General features: G+C 49.6%; 1 protein-coding gene across 1 annotated transcript in view; it reads left to right on the plus strand.

Moving 5' to 3' along the window:
• The window catches only part of SETD1B (SET domain containing 1B, histone lysine methyltransferase), a 43,552-nt gene extending 19,308 nt beyond the window's left edge, over window positions 1-24,244 (plus strand). Inside the window, exons 7-18 of the mRNA XM_040081052.2 lie at window positions 10,460-11,230; window positions 13,795-13,965; window positions 14,868-14,955; window positions 15,768-15,985; window positions 16,224-16,353; window positions 17,044-17,505; window positions 19,278-20,834; window positions 22,109-22,275; window positions 22,512-22,643; window positions 22,739-22,858; window positions 23,190-23,327; window positions 23,980-24,244. Coding sequence (XP_039936986.1) covers window positions 10,460-11,230; window positions 13,795-13,965; window positions 14,868-14,955; window positions 15,768-15,985; window positions 16,224-16,353; window positions 17,044-17,505; window positions 19,278-20,834; window positions 22,109-22,275; window positions 22,512-22,643; window positions 22,739-22,858; window positions 23,190-23,327; window positions 23,980-24,153 — 4,128 coding nt within the window. The 3' untranslated portion in view covers window positions 24,154-24,244. The remainder of the gene's footprint in view (window positions 1-10,459; window positions 11,231-13,794; window positions 13,966-14,867; window positions 14,956-15,767; window positions 15,986-16,223; window positions 16,354-17,043; window positions 17,506-19,277; window positions 20,835-22,108; window positions 22,276-22,511; window positions 22,644-22,738; window positions 22,859-23,189; window positions 23,328-23,979) is intronic.
• Window positions 24,245-25,444: the final 1,200 nt, after the last annotated feature.

Raw genomic sequence — 25,444 nt, forward strand, 5'->3', positions numbered from 1 at the left:
GAAGGCCATGAGAAATGCTATGTCCTGGATAGGGATTATTTTTGTTAAGGGGTCAGTCAGCAGTTGGCAGCCGCAAGGGTTTTTATCACCCAAAGGGTGAGTGGGGAGAAAAAGTTGCATTGCCCTCACTGAGCAGGTTTTGAAAAAGGACAACTTGGGGATATTTCTTACTCTTTGTCTTAGGATTTTTATTTTTTTTTTTAATTAATATGTTACATTCCTCAATTGATGAGCCTGATTCTGTCCTCTCTGAGTGCATGCACTTAGTTAAATCTGAGTACAGCAAGAGAAGAAAAATCTAAACAGGAAATAAAATAGTGAAAAATTCAAGCTGCTTCCAGAGAGAAGAGAAATATTACCAAAGGGGAACTGTTTCTTGCTGGCCTCACCCTTACTTTTGAGGAAGAACATCTACTCAGCTGCTGGAAATAGGCTCCTCAGAGTGAAGCACCTCCTGCGGTCTAGCTGGGCTTTAATGCATCTCCTGCTCTGCTGGGAAGGACTTGTTAGGTTTGTGTTGTAATGCTCAGAAAATGAGGAGCTGCTAAGCTCATTAGGGTGCCACTCATCGCTTGTGGTCACTGCTGTGGAGGACTCAGAGCCTGGCCACAGCCAGGGAGGGTTTGTGTCTCCTGAGCCTCCCGTTCCCTGGGGCCACTCCACGCTGTGTCCCAGCAGACCCAGAGCATTTGTGCCACCTCCAGTGGGGGCTTTGTCCAAAGTGGGTAAATGCTTTTTGTTAGTCAAGATCATGTGGGCTGGCTGAAGCATCTCTGCAGCAGTTTTTCTGGGAATTCAGAAACGCGGCAGATGTCCTATTGTCCTGTCTGGGGTGATGGTGGTGGCTGTCTCCAGAACATAAAGCCACAGGTTTCCTCATTTGAAACCATACCGTGCAGCCACCATGACTGCAGTTAGGATGATAACAAGGTCCAAAAGACATTATTAACAGTGTGTTCCCTCTTTCGTGCATATTTCTTTTCAAATAGCTGGTGCAGGGCTAGAACAGAGCTGCTGGAAGGAGAGCAGTGTGGAGGGCAGATGGGAGTGAGCAGGAGAGCTTAAAGCATCAGGCTGATGAATGATCTAACATAAACTCTTTTCTTTTGCCCATTCTCCTTCAAGACTCAAAATTCCTTCATCTCTGCCCTCCGTTCTGAGGAGACTCAACGTTGCACAGGTCTCACTGGTAACATCCAGGTCTTGCAAATGAAACCACTGTTGGTGCCAACACTGAAATGCAGAGAGCATTGAACAGGACATGAACATGCTGCCATGACTGTGACAGCCACGTGATTTCAGATTCTCAAGGGTACAGTCAGTAGTACTGTGTAAAAGGGGAAGAGTATCAAACTGGCCTAGTTGTGCTGATTGGAGCTGTGTAAATACAGCATGTGTACAACCTATTCTTCAACGGGCTGCTATCAGCTGGGGAGCTAGACTGTTTTCCATGCTTATCTCCTTTCTTATCACCCTCTTGGTAGCAAGATCTGAGTTCGTGGCTCCATTTGACCTAAGGTTGAAGTATGGGGGTGAGGTCAGGGGCTGGCACGTGAGCTCCTGCCTGGCACTGAACTGTGAGGGATTTGTGTACTCTGCACATGCAGTTATTGCAGGGTGGTGGTTTTTTTTTTTTACTTATAGGTGGACTCTGATCTAATGTTGCCAGTTCCCTTTATCTTTGCTTGCAAAGTACCTTCTTTAGAAGTGTGGGTGCATTTCTGCACGCCAGTGTGAAGAGCAAGACAGCGTAACAGAATCATTTGAGAAACGAGTTCTCTGTGTACAGTGTGATTTTTTTCTGAAGTCCTTGCTTTTCTTTGCATCTTTAGAGAAAGGAATGGCGCCTTGAGCTCTGCATCTTTTGTGTGTGGACAGACCTTAGAGTAAAATAGTAGCTGAAGTGGCAGAAAATGGCGGAGGAGCCCATTGCATGCAGACCAGTGCCTTTCTGTTTTTCAGAGAGACTGTTCAGTTCCTCTGTTGGATTTGGCTGGTTAGTTCCCAGAACTCCGCATCACTGAACCTGGTGTCTGAAAAGGGCTTTACCTGGGTAAAGCCAGTCTGGCTGTATGAAAGTCTTTGGGAGAAGCAGAGAACATTCCCTGACTAATTTATCTGTAGGGGGTATTTTCTTGCCACTCTACCATCCTTTTATGCATGACTTAGCTTCCCAGCCGACTAAAGCCTTTGAAGTTAGATTGCAAATAGCTCTTCAGCTATCCCTTCCCCCCATCTAAAATAGGGAAACCAGAACAGCCATTGCTGTGGAAAGAGCCTGCCTTCTTACATGCCTTCCCAATGTTAACACCCCTCTCTTTTCCTCCTTCCTTTTCCCTACCTCCTCCTCCCCCCCCATAAAAAAGCCTTTTTTTTTTCCCCTTAAAAGGATCTACTTAAGACTTGATGGAAAAAGCCATGGTTCCATGAGATGGTAAATCCAATTTTAGGGTGTTTCATATGTGATGAAAAACACTGTGGCCGCATGACACTGCCCCTGAATTGGCACACATTCGCCCTGCCACTTCGGATTTGTCCACATAATGCAGGACTGTCCAGGCCAGCCTCACGTGGGGACATGGCCAGGCCTCCCTGAGCTCGGGCTGGGGGCCAAGGACCCCCATCTCGTTCTCTCACTGTATTTTGTGACCTGCCCAGTTGGATGTTCACGTCTGACTCCGCTCAGCTCTGTGCTGAGCTCGGGGTGTCTGGAAGTTTCCAGTCTCAGCGCCTCTGAATGTGGACCCCAAGGGTGTTGTGTTGGCCTCTCCCTGCAGACATCAGAGAGTCTCTTGTGCATGGGAAGCCCAGAGGTAATGTCTGGCTGCTTCAGGTATCCTTTCTTCGATGATCTTGCTGACAGGAGCAGGGTTACCACATCACATGCCATGAGGTTTGCAGTTCAGAGCCTTCTCCTCTTGGGAGGGAGGAAGACCTGAATTAAGCCATGTGTTTTTGTGGATGGCTTACTAACTTAGGAACAGAGCAACCCCCTCAACTTAGCTCTCTTTGCCAGTTCTTCTCTTCAGGATTTCTGCTGAGGCAGACCTGGCAGTTGTTTTCCCACTGGCTTAATTCCTGGTTCTGAGGATTTCCGTCCTAAGAAGCTCTTGCAATGGGCTCTTGAAATCCACACTGAAAACTGGACTGTGGTGCTGTCTTGCCAAGAGAATGGATTTTTGAAAGTACTGGGTGATGATTGAGTGTTTTCCCCTTGGGACCACATTCCTCAAGTTGTCTTTTTTCTGGATCAGTAAGGATCTGTTTACCTCAGACTGCACCGCATGGGCTTCCCATCCCTGTGTTCTTGCTTCACGTGGAATTGTCTGTCCTTCCCTGCACCACTTGCTGAATGGAAGAAGCTCTTAGCCTTGTGGAAATGCCTAGCAGCTGCCTAGGTGGGTGTTTATTACCCCAGGATCTATTTCGACTTCTGGAAGGAAGAATCCATGCATCATTTCCTACAGCCACTAGAGATCCTATGAACAGTCAAGTAAAAACAGCCTGAACCCTTCCTGTCAATCATTGCATTCATTTTTTCCTATCTTTTGGGGTTTTTTGTGGACCATTTCATGCCCTGTGTCACATCAAGGGCTTTGCTTTGGGGAATACTGATTTAAGCTGCTGCTCAGTTCCTTTCTGTGGAGATGTTGATGTTATTCCTCTGTCCTGCGGGGAGACTGGATAATCCCCTCTGGGGTCTGAAACAGGGCCTCGAAGTGTTGAGACCCATTTCATCTGCTCAGTGCATGTGAGGGCCTGCAGGAAGTGTGGTGTGGATTTGCACGAGGCTGGGTTGCTCTTTGGCACTGCTGTCCATCCTGCAGGAGTCATTTTAGCTTGTTTTGTCATCTTGGTTCACTAGATTTTCTGATGATGGCATGGACTGTTGGGCAGCTGTCCAGCTCTCCTGCTGTCCTTAAACATAAGTCAATTTACTTCTGTTCCTGGTGTCAGGGAATACTGGAAGGGAGTGAGGAGACCTTTTCCCTTTGTAAGCTTTAGCCCCATGTGCCTTCTCCTCTCAAGAGCCCTTCCTGCCCTACACTCACAGCCCAGTTGAGCTGCTTCCCCACATCTTTCCAAATCCCTGCTTGTGGCATCTCCCCATGTGCAGGATGGTCTAATTAGGGACCAGAACCTGATGGAGCACGTTGTGAGACACAGGCACGTGGTGTTTCCTCACCCCTGTCCCCTTCTGCGACCAACAAGGTCTTCCAGGGAATTCCAAATCCTTCTGTGGTTTGAGATATCAACTCAAAGTTCCCTCTTGGCCTTAGGAAGGAAAGTAAGTGGCGTAAACTGGGCTGGCGTTTGCAGTGCTGTTTGTTTACAATGAGCACTTGGATATTATTGTCACTTGTTTTACTTGTTGGGCAGCCCTGTAGGTGTGGGGAGCATTGCCTGTGCCAAAGAAGTGCTGCAAGTACCAGACCAAAACACAACCTGAGCCAACACAGTGTGTGTGTGGTAGGTGGGATTCTGTCATCACAGAGAGCTTGAATTCTCTTTTTCAGGTAGTGAGAGGTACTTTGGCAATTGGTACTAGAGAAACCAAAACATACAAGGAGTGTCTCTCCTTCTGTGAGAAATCCCTGTTCCATTAGGGTTTTTTGGGGCCCCTTTTTGTGCGACACAGCATTGAGTCCATCCCTCTGATCTGTGTGTTTGCAGCCTTTGCTTGTGAGCTCATTTATAAAGTGCTGTGTATATATATAACTACATAAAAACCTTGCAGTCTTCTTTTCTAGAGACAGAACCACATGTTGCTGGAGATATTTTATAATCACTGATTTGTAATATGTAAATCTTTCCATGTGCCAATTACTGAGCTGGGCATTTTATTACAGTGCAAACACCAGAAAGTTGCTCCAATTAAAAGCTGCTCTGGTTGTCCTTGTGGGCTCTGACTGCAGCAGGAGGATGGGAGCTCTCTCAGCTGCCCAGAGGAGGTGGAAAGACCAGACTGACCCACGGGGAGGAGGCAGGAACCTGATTCCAGCTTCAGCCCAGGCTGTGGTGGGCTGGCCACCACGAGCCACCACAGGCACTGGGGACGGCACAGTGACCTGACCAGGCTGGAGAGCTCACCCAGGAAGGTGCAGGCAGCAGTTTGCTCTGTGTTTTTGCTGCTGGACCGCTGGCAAACCACCTGCAGCGGCTCTGCCCTCCTGTACTCCACATCTGCACCGCCAGCGAAGCACCGCCCTCGTGCGTGTTCTTCCCGAGGCAGGGCTGTAATTATGGTTAGCAGAGTAAAAATACTTGTGTGCATTGTAAATAAGGGGCAGAGTCTGCCTTGTTCACGCCTGGCACAGCAAGGTGTGAATGCTCAGCACGGTCCCTCTGCTGTCATCGTGCCTGAGCGTTGCTCTGCTGGCAGGACAAGAGGGCAGTTCAGAGCCACGGCTCCTCTGTGCTTTGCCTAGAACGGGGAACCTGCAAGCTGAAAACAGATTAAAAATGAACAAAGCAATACTCACTGAAGCCCTCGCTGGGTTTGCGAATTTTTGGGCTGCGAGAGGTATTTGGTATTTACTCTGTTAGCAGAGTGAATGGTGGGATTCTCTGGGCCGAACTTGAAAGGAGTTTTTCAGTGAAGTTATCTTGGAGGAAGAGTTGCAGGTGGCTGGTTGGTGACCTCAGGCTTCATTTTTGTTCTGGATGGTGGCATGAGAAATATGGCAGGTGTGAAATGTCTCATTCTCTTTAATGTGCTCTGCTGAAGGAGTCTGGGAAGAGAATTGTGTGTTAGAGTTTGAGCTGTTTGACCCAGGGATCATGGCTGTTTCCCTTGTCAAACACAGAGCACAGAGCCTGGTGTGGAGAGGCAGCTGGAGTTGGGAACAGGAGGTCAGAGGGACCTGGAGCCTGTTCTTGACTCTTTTAGTGACTTGGTGTATGACCCCCTTCAATCACCTCTAAAGGCTTTTCTCTCCATGCTTTTTGTAAGGATAAAGTGTGAGATAATCACTTGTGAATTTTTTTCAACCCTTGCTTGGACTTAATCCAAAACCGAGTGATGACTGTTTAACCAGGTTAGGAAAACTACTACCTTATCCAAGAGTGCCTTCTTCTTTAAAGTTCTAGCTTTACTGAAAAGCATGAAGGGTAATGCCCTTGTAGTGTGCTGAATGCCATCAGTCCTGCGTTTCATTATTTTGATGCCCCAGAGCAGGTAATGCCAGAGTAGTTGCTATGTTCAGTGGTACACTGAACCTACATCAGATATAAGTAACTTGGTACCCAGCAGAATGTTTAAAGCAAAATGAGCTGTTAGCTGATGTGTTCTGAAATTGTGAGTAAATTCTTTTATCAGATGGCCTTTTAGAAGGGAATGGAAATTTCTCTGTAAGAAAGGTACTGAACAGTGTGTACAGCCCTAATCACTGCCGTGGTGTCAGTGCTCCTCTGGGTCAGGGGATGGAGATCCTCATATCTGGAAGCTGCCAGGTCTGCGTGGAAATATTAGGATGTGGTTTCTTTTCTGTGGAGAAATGAACGTTTGCTTGCAAAATGCTGGGTATGGCTCTGAGGTGGGATCGATACCCTGGAGCCAGTGGCTCTACCCTGTCCCTGTTCCAGCTGATGAAGGAGTGGCATCCCAGGATGTTCCCTCATTTAACTTAAGAGTCTCTGCACACTCTGCTGGTGTTAAAGGTGGCAATTAACATTTTGGGTGAACAGTGAATGAGGCCATTTATAACCAGTTACGCTGACATGAATCTCTCCCAACAAATTTGCATCATTAAAGAACCTTTGGAAAAATGTGTCATGCGTATAATTAAATACCTGTTTTGCTAACTCTTAATTTAATTAATCCAGAGTAAAGATGGCAGCACAAATTAATTTAGCTGGAAATGGCTCTTCTCTCAGTGGGCTGAAGGGAGGTTTTCTGGTGGCATTGTACCAGATGACCTCAGAAACAGGCAGGTGAATGCCAGGACTGATTGACACAGGTGGTTTTTTGACAGTGATGGCCGTGATATTCTCATAGCAGTATGTGTGTCATCTGTCAGCTCACTTTTTTCTGCTTGTGAGAGCAAAGAGGGAGGCCAGCTAGAAGGCAGTTTCTTTGAGAGGACAGTACAGGTGCTTTTCAGCTCTACCCTGAGAGGTATATGGTAGCAACCATAGTAAATCCAGGTTCAGACAGGTGAATGAAAAGAAATTCAAATAACAGAAGATCTTTCTATGTCTCCCCTTGGTTTTTCTGTCTGTACCTTGATCTCTTTCACTCGGTGCCTACATTTCCCCCCCTTAGATATGAGCAGTTACAGAAAAGTCATTCGCTTTAAATATTCATTACTCTTAACTTTCTTTAAAGACTTCCTTGTAGGTGATCTTCTTTTGGTTTGACCTCTTTCCTAACCTTGTGATTCTTTCACCCTACCCCCTGTGCTTTTTCTGATCCTTTTCTGCCTGCCATTTAATCTCCTTCTCTCTCCCTATCCATCTTGCTTGGGATAAAACTGGAGCACAGTCTGTGTGCGCTGTGCCGTGGAGGTGAGTCGTCAGCCCAACGTTGTAGGAAGCAGGGAATCTGTTGTTGCTTCCTGTAGACCCATCTGAGCATCAGAAGGGGAAAAAAAGAGACAAATCTTTCAATCTTTCAAGCACTGGTTATTGCTTTGGCAATTCTCATTTCAGCTTAAGTAAAAATTAATGCATGTATGGATGAAGGAAGCTCTGTGCCCTAAAGGATGGAATCCTGCTAGTCCTGCCACCTCTCTGCAATTTCAGGACTGGCTCTTCTATGTGATGTTTCCTTCAAGAGGGAAAACCAGCCTCACTTATCAGGCAGGACTCATTGGTACTGAGGCTGATGAGAGGCTGCTGTGGGTGGCAGTGGGCTCTGGGTGATGGGCAGGAGCACACAAATCTCGTGTGGCAGGACTGGCTGGGACAGGCTGGGGGCTGCTGGTGCTCCAGGATGGGAGGTTGGGAGGGCTCTGGGTGGGTACAAAGTCCTGCAGGAGGGACTGAGGAGACTTTGTGGCTGGACACTGCTCAGTGCTGGTCTCCCCCGAGGCCTCATGAGGTGACTTCTCTCCATGCCCCGTCAGATGAGGTGAATGTGAACTTGAAGCTGATTTTGTCTGTCTTTGGTAGCCTGAACACTCCTGGCATTATCCAGTGCTGACCTTTAGCATCATCCAGCGTTTGCAATTGGAGCCAGTGCTTTTAACAGGGGCTTTTGTGTTCACTTAGTGAAAACCGGGGTCTGTTTCACAGGAATCTTGTTTACACCTGCCACAGCCGTCCTTTTTGCTCTTCCTCTGCTCCTTTCACTGGAGCTGCAGTAGTTGAAACTGCAGAATGTCCTTTTATTCCCCGGCATCCTCGGCGTGGGACGTGACCGCAATAGAGCAGCTGGGGAGAGGATGCAGGGTGTGAGACCCACGGAGAAGCGTGAGCCAGATGTGGGCAGCTCAAGGGCATGATACAGCTGGGCTTTGGAAAGACTCGAGTGCAACGGGTTATCACCTCTACTTCTTTTTTAGCTGCTCATTTCAGGGTTTACAAAACAGCCCTCGGAGTTGCCCAGATGCACTAAAGTGGCTCTGTGGCTACGGGGGAGTCCCCTCTCCATCACCAGGGCTCGATAGCTCTTGCTCAGGGTTTGCCAGGTGAACGGCGTCTCCTTGATGGGCGTTTTGGGCACTAAAACCGCCAGTGGCTTTTTGGGGGTGAGCCGGGCGCTGCGGGAGGCGGTGAGTTCGTGCTGCAGCGCAGGAATGCGAGGAAGCCGGGGCGAGGGGAGGTGCCAGGACTGGAGGATTTGCACAGCTGCTGTTGCAAGAGTCGTGCTCAGCCTGCTCTCTGGTGGTAGCTGCCGTAGCAGAGATGACCTTTGATAAAACGGGAAACATTTGGAGTGATTTGGATAGTTGTGGTTGCTCAGTTTCACACGGAGACAGTTTGTAGCAGAGTCAGCTCAGCTGCTCCTGCTTTTGTTTGCATACCCCAGTAAGAAATTCACAGGTTAAGAACCAAATCGCAGCGGCTTCAATGTGAAAACTGCCAACAAAGTCTGCTCCTCAGCAGCTCTTCCAGAACTTCCAGGTTCTCCAGTGTCTGATACTGCTCTTTCCTTTCACACTTGGGAGACTGGTAGGAGAGCAGAGAGAAAAGGCACTGCTGGCACGAAATGTGGAGCAAATAATAAATATCTTTGGGATCTACAGTCAAATTTGGCTGACAACAGCCAGCAGGTTCCAAAACTCTTGCCAGGATTGTGACAGAGGCGATGATGGTGCTCTCTTCCTGGCTCCCAGGGCAGAGGGAGGGCCCTGGCCAGGAGGAGCATTCCTGCTGTCCCTGGGCAGTGCTGGGGAGCACGGGGGGCTCGTCACTGACGTCAGCAATGTGAGACAAGTTTGGAGGGTACAGGGACCCTGTCCTGTCAGCTGTCATCACTCCAGTCAGAGATCAGCCCCATTCATGTTTCCCACATAAACTGTCACTGTGTGCATGTGTCTTCCAGCAGTATTTGGTTACTGTGTTTCGTATCAGGGTTTCAGTACCTGAGGGATGTGACAGTCCTGCGTGTGGATTCTTGGTGCTGGAGACACCTTGAGGACTGAAGTGTCTGTGGGACGCTGTGTGCAGGTGTGACCATGTGCTGTTGAGGGTGTAGGTAGTTCCTGAGACTTTTCTTTTGTACAAGACCCGGTCAGGCAGCTTTGAGACTTCAGAGCAAGCTGGCACCCTCTGTTTTAATCCGGTTTCCATCCCTTTGGCAGCAGAGGTAAGACACAGTCTTAGCATTTTCTACAAGTCTGTATTTCTTGTGGCTAGTAAAGTATTCATTTTGTCCCAAAACGCAACATAGGCTATGTCTTTGAATCACAGCATTTACGACTTTGATGTTTAAAAGCAATTTAAGCAGATTTGGGGTTATTTTTTCCCATGTGAATTTCTGTGGTCTAGTCAAGACAGCTTTTTGTAGCAGCAGCCATGTGGAGGTATTGTTTTTCCACAATTAGAGGTTAGGAGTTGACAGCAAATGAGCCAGGGATTGTAATTAAAAAACAGGGTAATTATTTGTGCATGGAAAAACCAAGGAATAAAAACTCACGGTGCAATGTACCTAGGAGTACTAGATGCAAATCAGAGATAATGTATCTTGCAGTGAAGGACGTTTGGATTGCGTGTATTTCACCAAGCATGGGAGCAATTCCTCCTGCTGCATAGAAGCTGAGGGTTTTGTTCACTTGTGCTGATGCTCTTTTAGAAAGCTTTTACCTCTCTGATTCCTGAGGTCTGACACGGAAGAGAAAAGCTTCAATAGGCACCAGCTGCTCAGCGGGCCCTGTCTTTTCAGAGCATCGCTCGCTTTTCTCCGTTCCCAATTAAAACGTGCGTTAAACTTATCTTTTGTTTGAAGCGGCCCAGCGCTGTGGCATTCCATGTAAAGAGAATGCGCTCATCACCTTTTCCCTCTCTTTTGTGGCAGGGTCAGCATTCCTCAGGGGAGGACATGGAGATCTCCGACGACGAGACCAACCCCGCGCCCATCGCCAGCGCGGAATGTGCCAAAACCATTGTGGTGAACTCCTCCGTCAGCAACGCGGCCGTGATGGCCCCGTCCATCCCCCCGCTGCCGCCGCCGGGATTCCCTCCTCTTCCTCCTCCTCCTCCCCCTCAGCCGGGCTTCCCGATGCCGCCGCCGCTGCCCCCGCCGCCGCCACCCACCCACCCGGCCGTCACCGTGCCCCCGCCGCCGCTGCCCGCCCCGCCGGGGGTCCCTCCGCCTCACATCCTGCCCCCGCTGCCCCCCTTCCATCCCGGCATGTTCCCGGTCATGCAGGTGGATATGATCAGCGTCCTGGGCAACCAGTGGGGCGGCATGCCCATGTCCTTCCAGATGCAGACGCAGATGCTGAGCCGCATGATGCAGGCGCAGAACACCTACCAGTACCCGCCTTTCATGACGGGCCGGATGCAGTTCGTGAATCTGCCTCCCTACCGCCCGTTCTCCATGGGAGCCGCCCTGGCCCGCGGGCAGCAGTGGCCGCCGCTGCCCAAGTTCGACCCCTCGGTTCCGCCCCCGGGTTACGAGCCCAAGAAGGAAGATCCCCACAAAGCCACTGTGGATGGAGTCCTCCTGGTCATAGTGAAGGAGCTAAAGGCCATCATGAAAAGGGACCTGAACCGCAAGATGGTGGAAGTGGTGGCGTTCCGGGCGTTTGATGACTGGTGGGACAAGAAGGAACGTCTGGCAAAAGTGGGTTTTCGCGTGCTCTGTCCTGGGTCCTGGGGGGAGCTGTTCTTAGTGCTTGTGGCCGGTGCGTGGGGTCGGCGGGGGTCTGGAGCTGACTTTACAAAGTCCAAACCCCTAAATTGGTACGTACAAGAGGAGGCTGAAGTTTAGCTCTGAAAAACTAAGGTCAGATGCAAGAGGAGTGTTTGAAACCACCGAGCCTCAGTTTTTGTGTTCCCCGCTTTGTGCAATGAGATTTGTGGGTATTTCCAGCTCTGCCCCCTCCCCAATGCATGTACAGAGCAGCAGTTAACTCAAAAGCTGAACATTGGCCAAATGCACGAAGAGTTCCAGGGAATAGCTGAGAAAACAGCTTTGCTTGAATCCTCTGATCCTTTTCTCACCCAATTTGAAGTGTACCTCAGCCAGCAAACAGCTCTGTGATCTAATGTGTGGTGAATTTGTCACTACCCTAAAAACCTAACGCTACTGAAAGGTCAATGCAAGCTTCAGAAATGACCATTGCAGTGAATTACTGTAAAAATAACAGAACAAACCACAACCTGCAGGTAGATCTGTTTCAAATGTCAGTTTTCGGAGCAGTATCCTCACCACCTGTTTTTGTAAACCCCTTGCATGTTAGCTCTGGTGCCTGGGAGAGCTCCTTGGCTTTCTGGAGGGATTGGTAATGCTGCTACTTAACAGCTGTTTTATGACAGTGTAATTTGCTGTGGCTTAGAGCTGGCTGGCGTGACGTGCAGCAGAAACCCCATCCCTCTCCTCCTGACTAATGCTCAGAGCTTTTCTTCTGCCACCAAGTGTGTGCTGACAGTCTTGGAGGAGGCCCCTGAGTTTCCAGGGCAATAAAGGAAACAAGATCTAGCAAATAGTTACAAAAACAGCGACTGAAATACTGAGGAATTTGTTTTAAACCAGACATCTGTGGTGAAGGAGCAGAAGCGAGTTGAGGCAGATCTTCTGGCTCTTTTACATCCTAAGTTATGACTGGATTTGGGGTGTTCTTCCCTCACCTGGGATTTATAAGCAATTTTGGGAAGGGAAGCTGACTGTATCACAGCAGCTTGCCACAGTCCTTGCCACAGGTTATGTTGGATGTGAGCAGTGTAGTTGAAAAAATGAAATTGCTGCATGGAAAACCACGTGTGCTTTCTGTCCAGGAACAGAGATGCCAGAACCATTTCTGCCCCAGGGCATGTGTTACTGTTGAGTGGAGAAAAACCTCACAGATTTCAGAACCTCCTTTCTGCTAGGACTAGGCACCCCTGGCATTGGGGTGGGACAGGATTCCTTCTCAGGAACAAGCTGGATGCTTTTGCAGAAAACAAAATATAAATATTCAGCTTACAGTGTGCCTTCCCATTGCTGGTGTGTGTGTATGTGAGGATGGGGTTACTGGGCTCCTTGGTGGCATCTGGGGGTCAGTTCCCCATGTGCTCTGCCATCACACTCATTCTGGCTGCTAGATTCCATCAAAGGCAGCTGATTGATTGATTGATTCCAGCTCTGGCAGCTGTTTGACTTCCAAGAGGCATCCTGCCCTAGGTAGAGGGTGGGAAGGCTCGAGGATAAAGCTGGTGTCCTGGGTCAGACAGGGTGGAAAATGTATGAGGTGAAAGCTCTGAGCGGAGCACATTGCTGGGGAAGGCAGCACACTCCATGGACCTTTTCAGCCCTGAGCTAGGGCAAAGCTTTTCCTTGTTCCCAAATCTAGTGGTGGGTTTAGGTTTGAAAGCCTGAGTAAGATGCATTGAGCAGTGGCAGGAATAACCAGGCACCCTGGCCAGGGAGTGCTGCTGCTTGGAATCTCTGCTCCGTACTCCCATTAGTCTTGTCCTTTATTAGTGGGAGAGCTGAGCTTGTGCTGCCTCTTTGGTGATTAGAGCCCACTTCAGCTCTGTTAGGGTGTGCAAGAGAAACTGTTTGGGGTGTTATTCCACGGGCTGATGCAGGTGAGTGTCACCTCCAGTGCCCCTGGCTCGGGCAGAGCGTGACGTGCCGCCGTGTGTGACGTTCTCCTGGCTTGTTCACCTCTCCACAGCTGCAGAGGTCTGAATGCCTGCTCTTCCTTTGCATCTCAGCTCTGGTGGAAAAGGATTTGTTGAGGCTGTGTGTCTGTTTCGTACACCCTTTGGTGTTTCACCCAAACGTTTTTGTGTTCCTGTTCCCAGGGCTGGAGACTTCTGGCAGGTTTTGTGGCCTTGGGCTGTGGTTGCTAAGGAGACACAGGGATGTGTGTGATTTTTTGATGCACTATATTTGGCCTTGCACTCCACAGAAGGAAGGTGTGTTCCCAACTGGAAGGTCTGGAGTTGCTTTCATTTATGTGGGTTAGCAAAGGAAGATAACACATTGTTGGGCTGACTTGCCTAAAGCACGCTCAGGTTATTTATATTATTCTGTGCAGCTCTATTTCCTTTCAGGTGTGGGGCACCTTCAGGTGTCCTCAAAGAAACTGATGCCTGGGCAGGGCAGTGATATTTTCCCAAACCTCGACTGTCTAAATGGTTTCCAGGCTTCGTGTCCTTCCCAGGAAACTTTCCCTCTCAAATCTGCCTTCTCTCTTGCAGGCGTCTCTCACTCCAGTGAAGTCTGGAGGAGAGCTGGAGGAAAAACCGAAGCCAAAGGATCGAATCGCCTCCTGTCTTTTGGAGAACTGGAACAAAGGAGAAGGGCTGGGCTACGAGGCAATCGGTTTGGGCATTGGGTTACGAGGGGCCATCCGCCTGCCATCCTTCAAGGTGAAAACAAAAAACTCTCTTCCCTGTGCTGACATCCCCCAGAGAGGAGCCCTAGGAGGACAGACCTCGCTGGGTTTGTGCCCCAGAGCCCTCAGGCTGTTCACCCCACTCGGTGTTCACTCAGGGGGTTGCTTCTGACCCCCCAGGACCAGAGCAAGGACCCTCTGTTCCCTTAGCTTTTCATCCTCCGCTTGTGTGAATTGTGTGTAGAGGATCTCCCTGCTCTGCCAGGGAAAGGGGACATTTGCCTGTGTTTAGGATGCAGAGTTTCAGCATGATCATAAAAATACACGTATGCTGGTAGTGCTTTACCCAGTTACTGTGTTGGTTGGAATGTGATGGTTTGGCAGCTGAGTCTCGCCTGAAGTTTTCTTGAACTGTCTCCTCAGAAGCACAGGGTATCTGTTTTGAAAAGCATCTGCGTAAAAAATTAAAAGTATCTTAAAAGATGTGTGGGGTAAGAGAGTGTAGAGGGCTTCCCTGAAATTAGGATTTTTGAATGCACAGAAGGTGCAAGTAAAGGTTTGGGATTAGAGATTCTCCAGTCTTTATTTAGAGTAAAACTTGCTTTGAGGTCCCTTAAGATGTGCTTAGGCTCTCTTTCTGTTCTGCTGCAATCTCAGACACATGGATTTGTTGAGGGTTTTCTCTGTCATCCTCAAAGTACCTGGTGCTGACATGCACCATGCTGGTACCCGGGGTGTTTCCATGCAAATTGAAGGGGTAGGGTTTCATTCAGAGTGAAATTCTGTTTGCAAGCAAATAGAGATCAAGAGCTGGGAAGTGGCCTTTGGTTTCTGCTGTAAGTGACCACGGCAAAGTAAAGAAGTGGCGATTTGCTTAAGAAGTTGATTTCTGCTGTTTCTAAACTTTCAGAAATGCTAATTGTGTCTTTTGTTCAGGTGAAAAGAAAGGAGCCACCTGAAGCTGCCTCAGCGGGGGATCAGAAGAGAATCCGGCCTTCTACTTCTGTGGATGATGAAGATGAAGGTTTGCAAAGTGCATTTGTTTGAAACCTAGGAGCAGATGCAAACCCCACTCCAGCTGAATCCCTTTAAACTTCACAGCAGTGTGCTCACTTACAGTTAAACAGAGTGGAGGATCTGAGCCAAGCCCTGCTTCTCACAGAGCTCTGATCAGCTGGGACATGGCTCCTCTGGGTTCAATTATCTGAAATTCACTGGTGGGAAGTTTAAGACCCACATTTTAAGAATAACTCCTAACCTATTTTATTTGTGCTGGGCCCCAGCAGAAGGGGCTCAGATGGGTTCATGGGCTGTTTGGGGTGTGCTCACGGCTCGCTGGGACGTGGTGGGAGGAAGCACGTAACAGTTTGCTCTGCATTTGATTTGAGGAAGAAACCAAAGTTATTTACCAGAAAAATCTGTTTGAAAATATCTTAACATTATTTCCTGTAACCAGGGAAGAGTAAAGAGGAGACAAAGCTTTGAATACTCCTTGTTTTGCACATGGGTTCATGTTGAAGTCGATTCAACACGAGTGGTTTTGAAGCCAAAAAATGGAACAAAAAACCATTAAATTGAGGTTACCTGTCCTGACCTCAGTCATGCCATGTCTCCTGTCTGCTCTGCCTAGGGAGCGTCAGCTTTGGCCACCCAATTTTGCCATCAGCACTGTTCACAGTGACATCAGCGAGTCCCCGTAGGCCTGGGGACCCTCACACCACATGGGCACATTGCTCCTGACTTCCATCTTCCCAAAGAAGACATTTCCCTTATGTAGTTAACTCCTGTCCTTTCCAAGGTATTTGATGGTAATTTCTGCTGCCTTTTGCTCCTCAGAGTCGGAGAGGGACAGGGATGCTTCTGATACCACATCTGAGCTGTCAAAGAAGGATGCAGAGGCAGTGGGGCTGCGACGGCGACCAGCGAGGCCGTTGGAGCTCGACAGCGAGGGAGAGGAGGGAGATGAAACATCAGGGAAAGAGGAAGAGTCCTCCTCAGAGAAGGAAGAGGAGCAGGAAGAAGAGGGAGGCTTGGTGAAAGCAGCACCTGGCAAGGTGTGTTGGTGTGTGGCTGCAGTTTCAACGCTGTCTGTCATTAAAAGGGGGCCTGGTAGTGCCAAAGTTCCCTTTCCTCGGACGTGAGTGCTCCTGGTGGGGTCTGTCCTTACAGAACCTCTGCCAGGTCACTCCCTCTTCAGGTTCTCTGACAGCCTCCCTGAGAGTCCCTGGTGGTTGCTGCACTGACAGCCGGGTCACAGGCACTGTTCATTTTTGGCAATGCTTTCTTGCAAAGGAGGAAGAGGAGGATGAGGAGGATGAAGATGATGAGGATGAAGATGATGAGGAAGACGAGGATGAAGATGATGAGGAGGAGACAGGCATAGACACAAGCGACAAGGAGGAGGAGCAGGACTCCGAGGAGGGTAAGCAGCTGCAGTGGGAGCAGCACGTGTCACCTTTGGGTCAGCTGTGGTCTCCCTTCTGCCTTTGTGAGCTGATTTTGTTACTTGTGCGCCTCCCTTCACTGATGGGCAGTTTTACACAATATAATGCAGAGAGATGCTTTTAATTGTTACCTGTGAGGTTCCCATGACCCCTCAGTCACTGGGTTCCTTTACAGCTCTCCAGCCCCCGCCTGATCTCAGCCCACCCTGGCACAGGGGCAGGGGTCTCAAGCCCAGCTAAGTGTGTGCTTGTTTTGTGGAACAGGAGTGGCTGGGGGGAGAAGGGGCCAGATTTCAGACAAGGGTAATTAGGCTGCCAGTAACTCAGTCATATCTATCAGCTTCTGCTCTAGAAGCTGGGAGTTTCCACTTTTTAAGGCCGTGTCATAAAGGCAGCAGTAAATCTCAGTAAAAGTTCCAGTACACCAAGAGAACCACGTGGGAAGGTGCCAGGCAGCGCTGCTCCTCACCAGTTGTGTGGTGATTGATGGAAGCACCCAGAGACAGGATTTATAAATCTCTGCAAAATTAAATCAGTTGGGAGGCCACTCCTTCAAACCCACACGCTGCTGTTGATGCTGTTTCCACGCTTTTACAGTAGAAGGGACATATGCCCCTGATAGTTTAATAAAGCCAAAAGGCAGAACTAATGGCAGTTTGTTCTTGTAGATGCAGCAAGTCCCTCGTCTTCCAAGGCTGAAGTTGAATCATCTGATGAAAGTGAGGACTCCTCTGAATTCGAGTCAAGTTCAGACTCGGACGATGAAGATGAGGAGGAGGAGGATGATGAAGATGAGGAGGAGGAAGAGGAGGAAGAGGTGGCTGAAGATCAAAGCAGAGAAGCCATGGTTGCTGAGCCAGAGCACGAACCTGCTGGTCTTGAGCTTCCTGATGATGAGAGGGAGACTATTTTGGACCTGTATCCTGTGGATGACTACATGGATGCAGCAGGCTTGGGACTTGCCGAGCCAGCTTTGGCAGTGAAAGATGAAGGCAGTGAAGAAATCAAGGCGGGGGAAAGTGAGTGCGGCCAGGTCCCGGGGGCTTCTATTGCTGCTGAAACTCTGAAACACTTGGTTATGGAGAGAGACCAGGAGACAAAACTTGCACTCTCTCCCATCTGTAGGCCAGGTATGCCCTTGCATGTGCTTTGGAGTTTTGTTCCCACTTTTCCAAGTAAATTTTCTCCCAGTATCCAATATGTTTGGGCTTGTATTTCCCTTGTTCTCATTCTTCTACCAGTCTTGATTCTAGGCTAGGGATTATCTGTACAGGGAAAGAAGGAGGTCTGTCCTGAACTTTCCTTCCTAGTAAGGAGCTTTACAGGAGCCATCTGCTACTAAAAATACTGTGGTTACTGTATCCAGAATCTTATCCTGGGCCAGTTTAGTTGGAGTCCTACAGGAACTGAACAGTTGTCATCATCCGAGGGTGACGGATCGGGTGGTGTGGTGGCTGGAGCTCAAGATAGAAAAACCATGGCTGCTAAAACAGAACAGGAATGTCACCACTGGCTCCTTTTGGTTTTCTTATCGAAGCAGTATGTGACAGGGAAGCTGTACGGGGCAGGTGAGTGGAGTCTCAGAGTTATGTATGGCTCCTGATATTATCTGCGGGGGGTTTTGTCACCTACTCCTTTTAAAGGAGTGATGCTTTCTAGTTTTCTGGAGGAAGGAAATTGTCTTCCATCAATACAGAGTTGTATTTAACCCAAGGAAATTGAAAACCTTTTACTAGAACAGGAGTGAGATGCATAAAGCTCGAGTAATTTGGCAACTGGGGGAAATCTAAAAGTTAAAATTGGAGCCAACAGGGAGGGCACATCTAGCAGGGCCTGCTGTGGAGCCTCGGGCAGCGCTGGTGTCTGAGGAGTGGGCAGTGTTTTGCCATCTAGAGAGCTGGAAATCCAGTCCTTGCACGGGGCATCTTTCCTTGGCTGCTGCAAAACCTGAAAGTCACAAGGAGGTAAAATGTTAAACCGGGCAGGGCAAAGATGAGCTGGTTTTGCACGGGTCCTTTCTAGAACAGGTCAGTGTGCTGAGAGAGCATTAATTTGGAGACACCTGCGTTTGAGCAACTTGACATGTGTAAGGAGCTTCCCAGGTAAGCTGTGGGAACAAACTCAAACTGCAGCATTGTTCTTGAGCACCCAGCTCTGTCACACAGCAGCCAAACCCAGGTTTGTTCAGCACAAGCGGGGAATGCTTCCCTTCCGACTCTCCAGGCATTTCCACCTCCTTTCCTTCTCCCATTTTAAAGTGTTATTTTGAGCTGCCTAACAAGATTCACCGTTGATTCCTTTTGGACCTGGCCCTAAGTGGGTGAATAAACTCCAGACAAATGAGGCTGCTGCAGGGAGAGCAGCATATAAATTGCCTCATTGATAACATCTGAGTGTCTCCTCATCCATTACAAGGGCTTCTCGTTTCCTTCATGTGTTGCTCAGGAGTGTTCTGCTGCTCCCTTCACCGCTCCCACCTTGGAGAGCTGAGGGTGCTCCTGGGCCTGCAATTAGTTGAGTTCCCACATTAGAGAAGGTGACAGCTCTGGGCTCTGACAGCTCTCCTCCAAAGTCCTCACCCCACAATCTGCTCATTCCTTTAATGTCTGTACAAAAGGTTGTCAGGGCTTTTGAAAGCAGAGAAACCTTTGTTCTGGTGAGTGTCGTAGCTAATCCTCAAATTAATAGTGCGGGTTTTTTATGGTCCATTAGGAAAGTGTGTGGTAGTGTCTAATTACTCTACGCTCTGTGCCTCCGAAATGTAAAGCACTGGAGTTTTAAAGCCTCCCAGTGGAATTGAGCTGTTCTTTAACTGTGGCATCTTGAACATGTCTTTACTAGCAAGTGGCAGGTAACTAGCTGGAGGCAAAGCTCCTGATTCTCCTCTCTGTTCCCCTTTCAGAGGAAGAGTCTGAACCCACTTCCATGCTGGAGCCAGAGGTACAGGAAGGTCCAAAGCCTGAATCTCAAGACGAGGAGGCAGCTCTCTGTATCTCTGCTCCGGTGGGAGTCTTTGGAGAACCTCTGCCCAGCAAAAGCAGCTTCTTTGGCAAGCCTGAGGAGAGCAGCTTGGAAGCCCGAGTTAAGGCGAAGCCCCCGTCGGCGGCGGAGGAGGACGAGCGGCTGCCCCGCACGCCCGGGCGGGAGGTGATGATCCACTCGGACACTGAGACTCTCCTGCTGCCAGCCCACAAGGTGCCATCCTCCGTGCTTCCCTTGCCATCGACTCCCGGCAAGGAAGAATCTTTAGTCCCTCCAGAGAAGTTCCCTGAGCAATTAATGGTGACCAAAACGTCCGTGGAAGATGAGATTCCCAGGACTCCCGGGCGGGACATTTTGGCCAAGTGTTCACACCCCCTCGCGAAGTCGCAGAGCACGGACACCGTTCCAGCCACGCCAGGAAGTGATGCTCCCCTTACAGGCAGCAGCTTGACCCTCAGTTCCCCTCAAGTCCCAGGGAGCCCCTTTTCCTACCCATCCCAATCTCCTGGCATTAACAGTGGCATTCCTCGGACTCCTGGGAGAGATTTCAATTTCACGCCTACTTTCCCGGAGGCTGGTGCTACCATTCCTTGCCTTCTGCCTGGCAAGAAACAGTCAGAGGATGAGCTAGAGGAGAAAACCTTTAAAGAGCCTCTTGGTGCTTCCCTTCCGATCAGCATGAACAGCGTTCCTTCCCCTATCCCCTTTGCCAGCCCCCCGCAAGCGGATTTCCACATGGACATGGTTTTGCCCCGAGATGAGCCAGTACCTGTAGCGGCCCTGCCTTGCATGCATGGAGATGGGAGAATGCCCATCGAGGAATGCAAGGCAGAAGTAAAACCCGGTTTGCTCTCCCCAGAAATCCCCCCTGGGGCTTCTATTCTTCCTCCCCCGCCGCCACCTTCTGTTCTTCCCAAAAGGAGGCCGGGTCGGCCCAGGCGGTCGCCGCCTTCTGTCCTCCCGCTGGATGTGTACCCGGGCAAAACCATAGAACCTCCTCCCATGCCGGTGGCCTTGGTGGAGGGTGCTGTGGGCAAAGAGCTGTTGAGTGGACATCCTGACGCCTACTACGGACTGAAAGACCCTGAAGCCGTCACCCTGGACTTCAGGAATGACGGTTTCCACGAGAAAATCGCAGCTGAGACGGTCGCGGAGAAACTGCCATTCAAGGAGCTGGAGAACCAGTGGAATGAAGAGTTCAAGGAAGAAGAAGCTCACGCGAAACCTAAGAGACAGTGGCGGAGGCAGAAGAAAGCATCCGAGGAGCTGCCGGTGATTCCTTCCCCCGAGTATTCCCCGCCGCGGCCGCAGTTCAGGCCGCGCTCCGAGTTTGAGGAGATGACCATTCTGTACGACATCTGGAACGGGGGCATCGACGAGGAGGACATCAAATTCATGTGCATCACATACGACCGCTTGTTACAGCAGGACAATGGTATGGACTGGCTCAATGACACCCTGTGGGTTTTCCATCCTTATATCCTTTCTCACTGCGTCGGCCGCGCGCGAGATGCGCGGGAAGGCGGTGGGAGAGGCAGCGACAGCGATTGCTTGCGTGAGCAGGGAATTTTAGGCTGTTTTATTCTCTGGAGCTGCAACACAAAAATACAGAAGTGGCTGTTCTTTGCTGCACGTTCTGAAAGTGCAGGGACAGTCTGTAGGCACCTCTTCTGGGGAGGTTTCCTTCCTAGTTTGAGAAGCTTCTGTCTGCATGTAACCAGACTTTTTCTCCAGCTTGCCTGTGGAATTTCTAGTCTGCACACACAGAGCTTTCACGTGGAGCTAAAACTTGCTGTAAAAATAATCTCACCATCTGTGCCCAAAACCAGGAGTTAGTGGTTCTAGCAGCTTTAACTCGCTTTGAGTTTGAAATACTGATAAGATCAGTGGTTTCTAAGTGGCACATCAGGGCTCTGTGTGTGTGCAGCCACCAGTAGCGATCTCCAGAGCAGAGCCTAAAAGACTCTTTTAGGTTCTAAAAACCTCAGAACTCTCCAGTACTGTTTTCAGGAAGGATGTACAGGTTTATGTGTTGAAGAAGACAAACACACCACCTTGTGTGTTGCTAGAGATTGTGTGAAGTTCAGATATCTTCATCCCTAGCTTCCTGCAAGACAGGAAAGCAAAACCAGAAAAGCCCAAACCACCTAAAACATTCAGTGATAACTAACAAAACCCATAGTGAAAATAAATGTGTCCCTCTTGTTAAGGATTATATTGTAACAGCAAAATTACACTCACTTTTTGAGCCAATTCAAAATCACCTTGAGCTCATTGTGTGCCACAAGTGTGAAAGTACCTGCAGGCTCTCCTGTTTGCAGCAAACCTCAGCACTCCAGTTTTGAGGCCATCACCTCTTGGTGTTTATATTCCCTCTGCCTCAGTTTTCTGGTGCCGAGGATGCGTTTTGCCTCACAGGGAGCGTTTTTGGGTCAGTCTCAATTGTTGTAGCCTTCATGGCTGTGTTTTGGTGAGCTGGCAGCAGTACAGCTCCGGGAGCCACAGCCCTGAAGGTGCCCCCAAACCTGCAGGTTTGTAACGTGTGTCTGAAGGAGCTGATTTCCCAAGGCTGGTGAGAGCAGCATCTCTCCAAGGCCTCTGGACTGAGCAGCATCTCAGCAGTAATGTTACTTTTTGCAACCCCGCAAAACCTTCTTAGTTTTCCAGGCTCCTGGTGTTAGCTCCATGCAACTGTAGCAAGTTTAGTCTGATATCCACCTCTGGCTGTGTTCCTCCTTAACTTCTTGCCACCTACCAGCTTTTCTACCCCCAAGAAGAAGAAGCGGGATGACGGGATGCGGGAGCACGTGACGGGCTGTGCACGAAGCGAAGGCTATTACAAAATTGATAAGAAGGACAAACTCAAATACCTCAACAATAGCCGAGCTTTTGCAGAGGAGCCTCCAGCTGACACACAGGTGAGGAACCCAGGAGTGCCGGGTGTGAGTGGGGTTTGGTTTGACGCTGTCACACGCAGGAGGTGCTTCCTGCCTTTTGGCAAGGAGCGGGAGGAAGCTGTCGTGCCTCCTTGATTGTCCTGGGGTTGTGTGGGAAGTGTTAACGTTTGATGTCAGGTGTGCTGTGGCGATGTGGGCTGCTCACAGGGAGCCTGCAGGGTGTTGGCTCAGCTTTGATCACCCGTTTGTCCTCTCAGGGTATGAGCATCCCTGCCCAACCTCACGCTTCCACCCGGGCTGGTTCCGAGAGGCGATCAGAGCAGCGCAGGCTCCTCTCCTCCTTCACTGGGAGCTGCGACAGTGACCTGCTCAAGTTCAACCAGCTCAAGGTAGATCAGCCCCTGCTGCACGTTCTGGACATCCTTTCCCACTCTGTGCTTCGGCTAATTCAGGGTTGGGGTTTGGGGGTGTTTTCTTCATGCAGTTCCGGAAGAAAAAACTAAAATTCTGCAAGAGCCACATTCACGACTGGGGCCTTTTTGCCATGGAACCCATTGCAGCTGACGAGATGGTGATCGAGTACGTGGGTCAGAACATCAGGCAGGTAAGCTGTGGGGGAAATCTGAGCAAAAACCAGCCCTGGAAGAAGTCCTTGAGTGTGACAGCGAGGGTTGGAGGTGTCAGCTCTGTGGGCTGGGCAGAGATGGGCGTATGGCTTGGAGGTACAAGGGTGGGAATTTCCACAATCCGTGGAAACGGAGAACTCAGGAGAATCCTCCTTCAGAAGCCCATCCTGAACTTCTGTGTTTCCAGTTAGGTGTGTGCTCTCTTGTGCTGATGGGGATCCTATAAACCCCCACGGCCTGGCACAGAGAGCTCAGGGAGCCCTGTGTTAGTTGTGCAGCGTGGCCTGAACCTGCCCGGCCTTTCTGCAGGTCATTGCTGACATGCGTGAGAAGCGCTACGAGGACGAGGGCATCGGCAGCAGTTACATGTTCAGAGTGGACCACGACACCATCATCGATGCCACCAAGTGCGGGAACTTCGCCAGGTTTATCAACCACAGCTGCAATGTGAGTGTGTGTTCCCGCCCGCCCTCGTTCCCTGTGCGCTGCCCACCCCGGGCAGTCCCTGCCAGCCCTCGCTGCGGCCTCAGAAGTGCCTGGGTTGTGATGAAATGTTCATGAGCCACAGCAGATCAGAGCAGGGGCCAAAGAGGTGGGAGGGACCTGAGAAATGAAACGTGCAGGGAGACGGACTGCACTCAAGAGCCCTCCTGACTGTTTTGGGGGACCCTGATGGACACTGAGCAAGCAAATCTAACAAGTATTTCCTTAAAACATACCAAATTTCAGCTCCTTCTAGTGTCCACATAGGAAAATCCTCCCTGCTGTTTGCCCCTCTGCTGTGTGCTGCAGTCTGCACCCAGACTTGCCTGCCTGGCCAAATTGTTGATCACTGAGCTGCTCTTAACCTGTGATAAATTCGGTGGAGGCTCTTTTGCTCCACACATGAGCAGAATGTGGATATTTTGGAGCAGCACAAGGAGGGCTGCTCTGTTTTCTGGCTTCACGCCTCCCTCCCTAGGCTTGCCCTGAGTCCAGGCTCTGGAAGCATGGCCGGGGTTGTCTCAGGAGAGGACTGCCCTGTTTTATTTTATCTTAAAATAATTGTGTGGAGGCTTGGGAGGAACCTACATCCTCACCTGTTCTGTCACCCTTGCAGCCAAATTGTTATGCTAAAGTGATCACGGTGGAGTCTCAAAAGAAGATCGTTATCTACTCCAAGCAGCACATCAATGTGAATGAGGAAATTACCTACGACTACAAGTTTCCAATCGAGGATGTAAAAATCCCGTGTCTCTGTGGCTCTGAGAACTGCAGGGGAACCCTGAACTGAACTCAAGGTTTCTCGTCACACTTGCACCTTCGGCCATGTCAAAACTGTGGTAACCAGGTGTGGTTGCACTTTGCCAAAAAAAAAAGAGGAGAAAAAAAAAAAACACAACAGAAAAAAAGGAAGAAAAAAAAAATTTAAAAGCAAAAAAATACTTACCAAAAAAAAAAAAAAAAAAGTTAAAAGAGAAGAAAACCAAGCAAGTTTCGCACTTCTGCCAGGATCATGAGTGAAAGCAAAAAGCGCACACGCTTACGAGGACTGTTCATGTTTCAGGTGCTTTTTCCTTTTCAGATCCAACACGCACACAAAAAGGTGGCTACCTTTTGTGGCATGGTCTATCCAAACACTAGCTTCTCTGTTCAGTCCCTGCAGTGATGCTCCGTAATGGGATAATGGTACCTTTTTTTTTTTTTTAAATTGTTCTTCTAAACCTTCATCTTTTTCATAAATGCTGCTACCTTTTTCTCATCAGTTTTCGTTGGTTGAAAAAGACATTCAACGTTTAAATGTGAAGCAGAGACTGAAAAATGCCATATAGGGTTTGTTGGGAGCTTGATTGGCTGAAATTGCACAGATTTCTCAGAGTAAGCTGTAAATAAATGTAAGGTTGATGTTACAGAGCAAGCCAGAGGCTTGAGGGCGTGTGAGTGAGTGCGTGCGTGTGCTTGGGGGTGTGTGTGCGTGGAGATGTGTCCACAGTGAGACTAGAGCTGAACTGTCCTGCCTTTCCCTTAGGGATGAGCCTGAGCAAGGCCCCTCAGCCAGACCTCAGCTCCCTCCTTGGGCTCTCCTCTCATTTCCTACGCCATGCTGGTCCATGGGGGATCAAAACCTCTGCAGCTGCACGTGAGAAACCCTTGGGTACTTGGGTCACGAGGAAGAAGTGGAGTCAGCTGTGCAGCTGCGGCCTTTGGGGATGCCCATTCCTTAGGCATGGGCTTGTCTTGCTTGCAGAAGAGGCTGAGATCGGGTGGACAGCCCAGCCCCTGTTTGTGCTGCGGAAATCTTGCCCTGCTTGCAAGCAAAGACTACGGCCCACGTTCGTAGCGGGATTTTCTTCCTGTGGATGGGAAACAGGCTGGTGTGTGACTTGTATTCATTTTTTTCTCACTTTCATCTGCATTTCCCTGCCCTTCCAGTGTTTTACGTGGAGTATTTGCTCTGTCCTTGGATGTGGGAGATGCCTCCTGTGATAGGAGCGAGCTGTGCCCTGCCACTCTCCTCCCTCTGTTACTCAGTAACTTGGCCTGGGGTGGTCCCACCCCTCCAGAAAATCATGGTAAAAGTGTCC

This window comes from Hirundo rustica, chromosome 17 (assembly GCF_015227805.2).
Source record: "Hirundo rustica isolate bHirRus1 chromosome 17, bHirRus1.pri.v3, whole genome shotgun sequence".
NCBI lineage: Eukaryota > Metazoa > Chordata > Aves > Passeriformes > Hirundinidae > Hirundo > Hirundo rustica.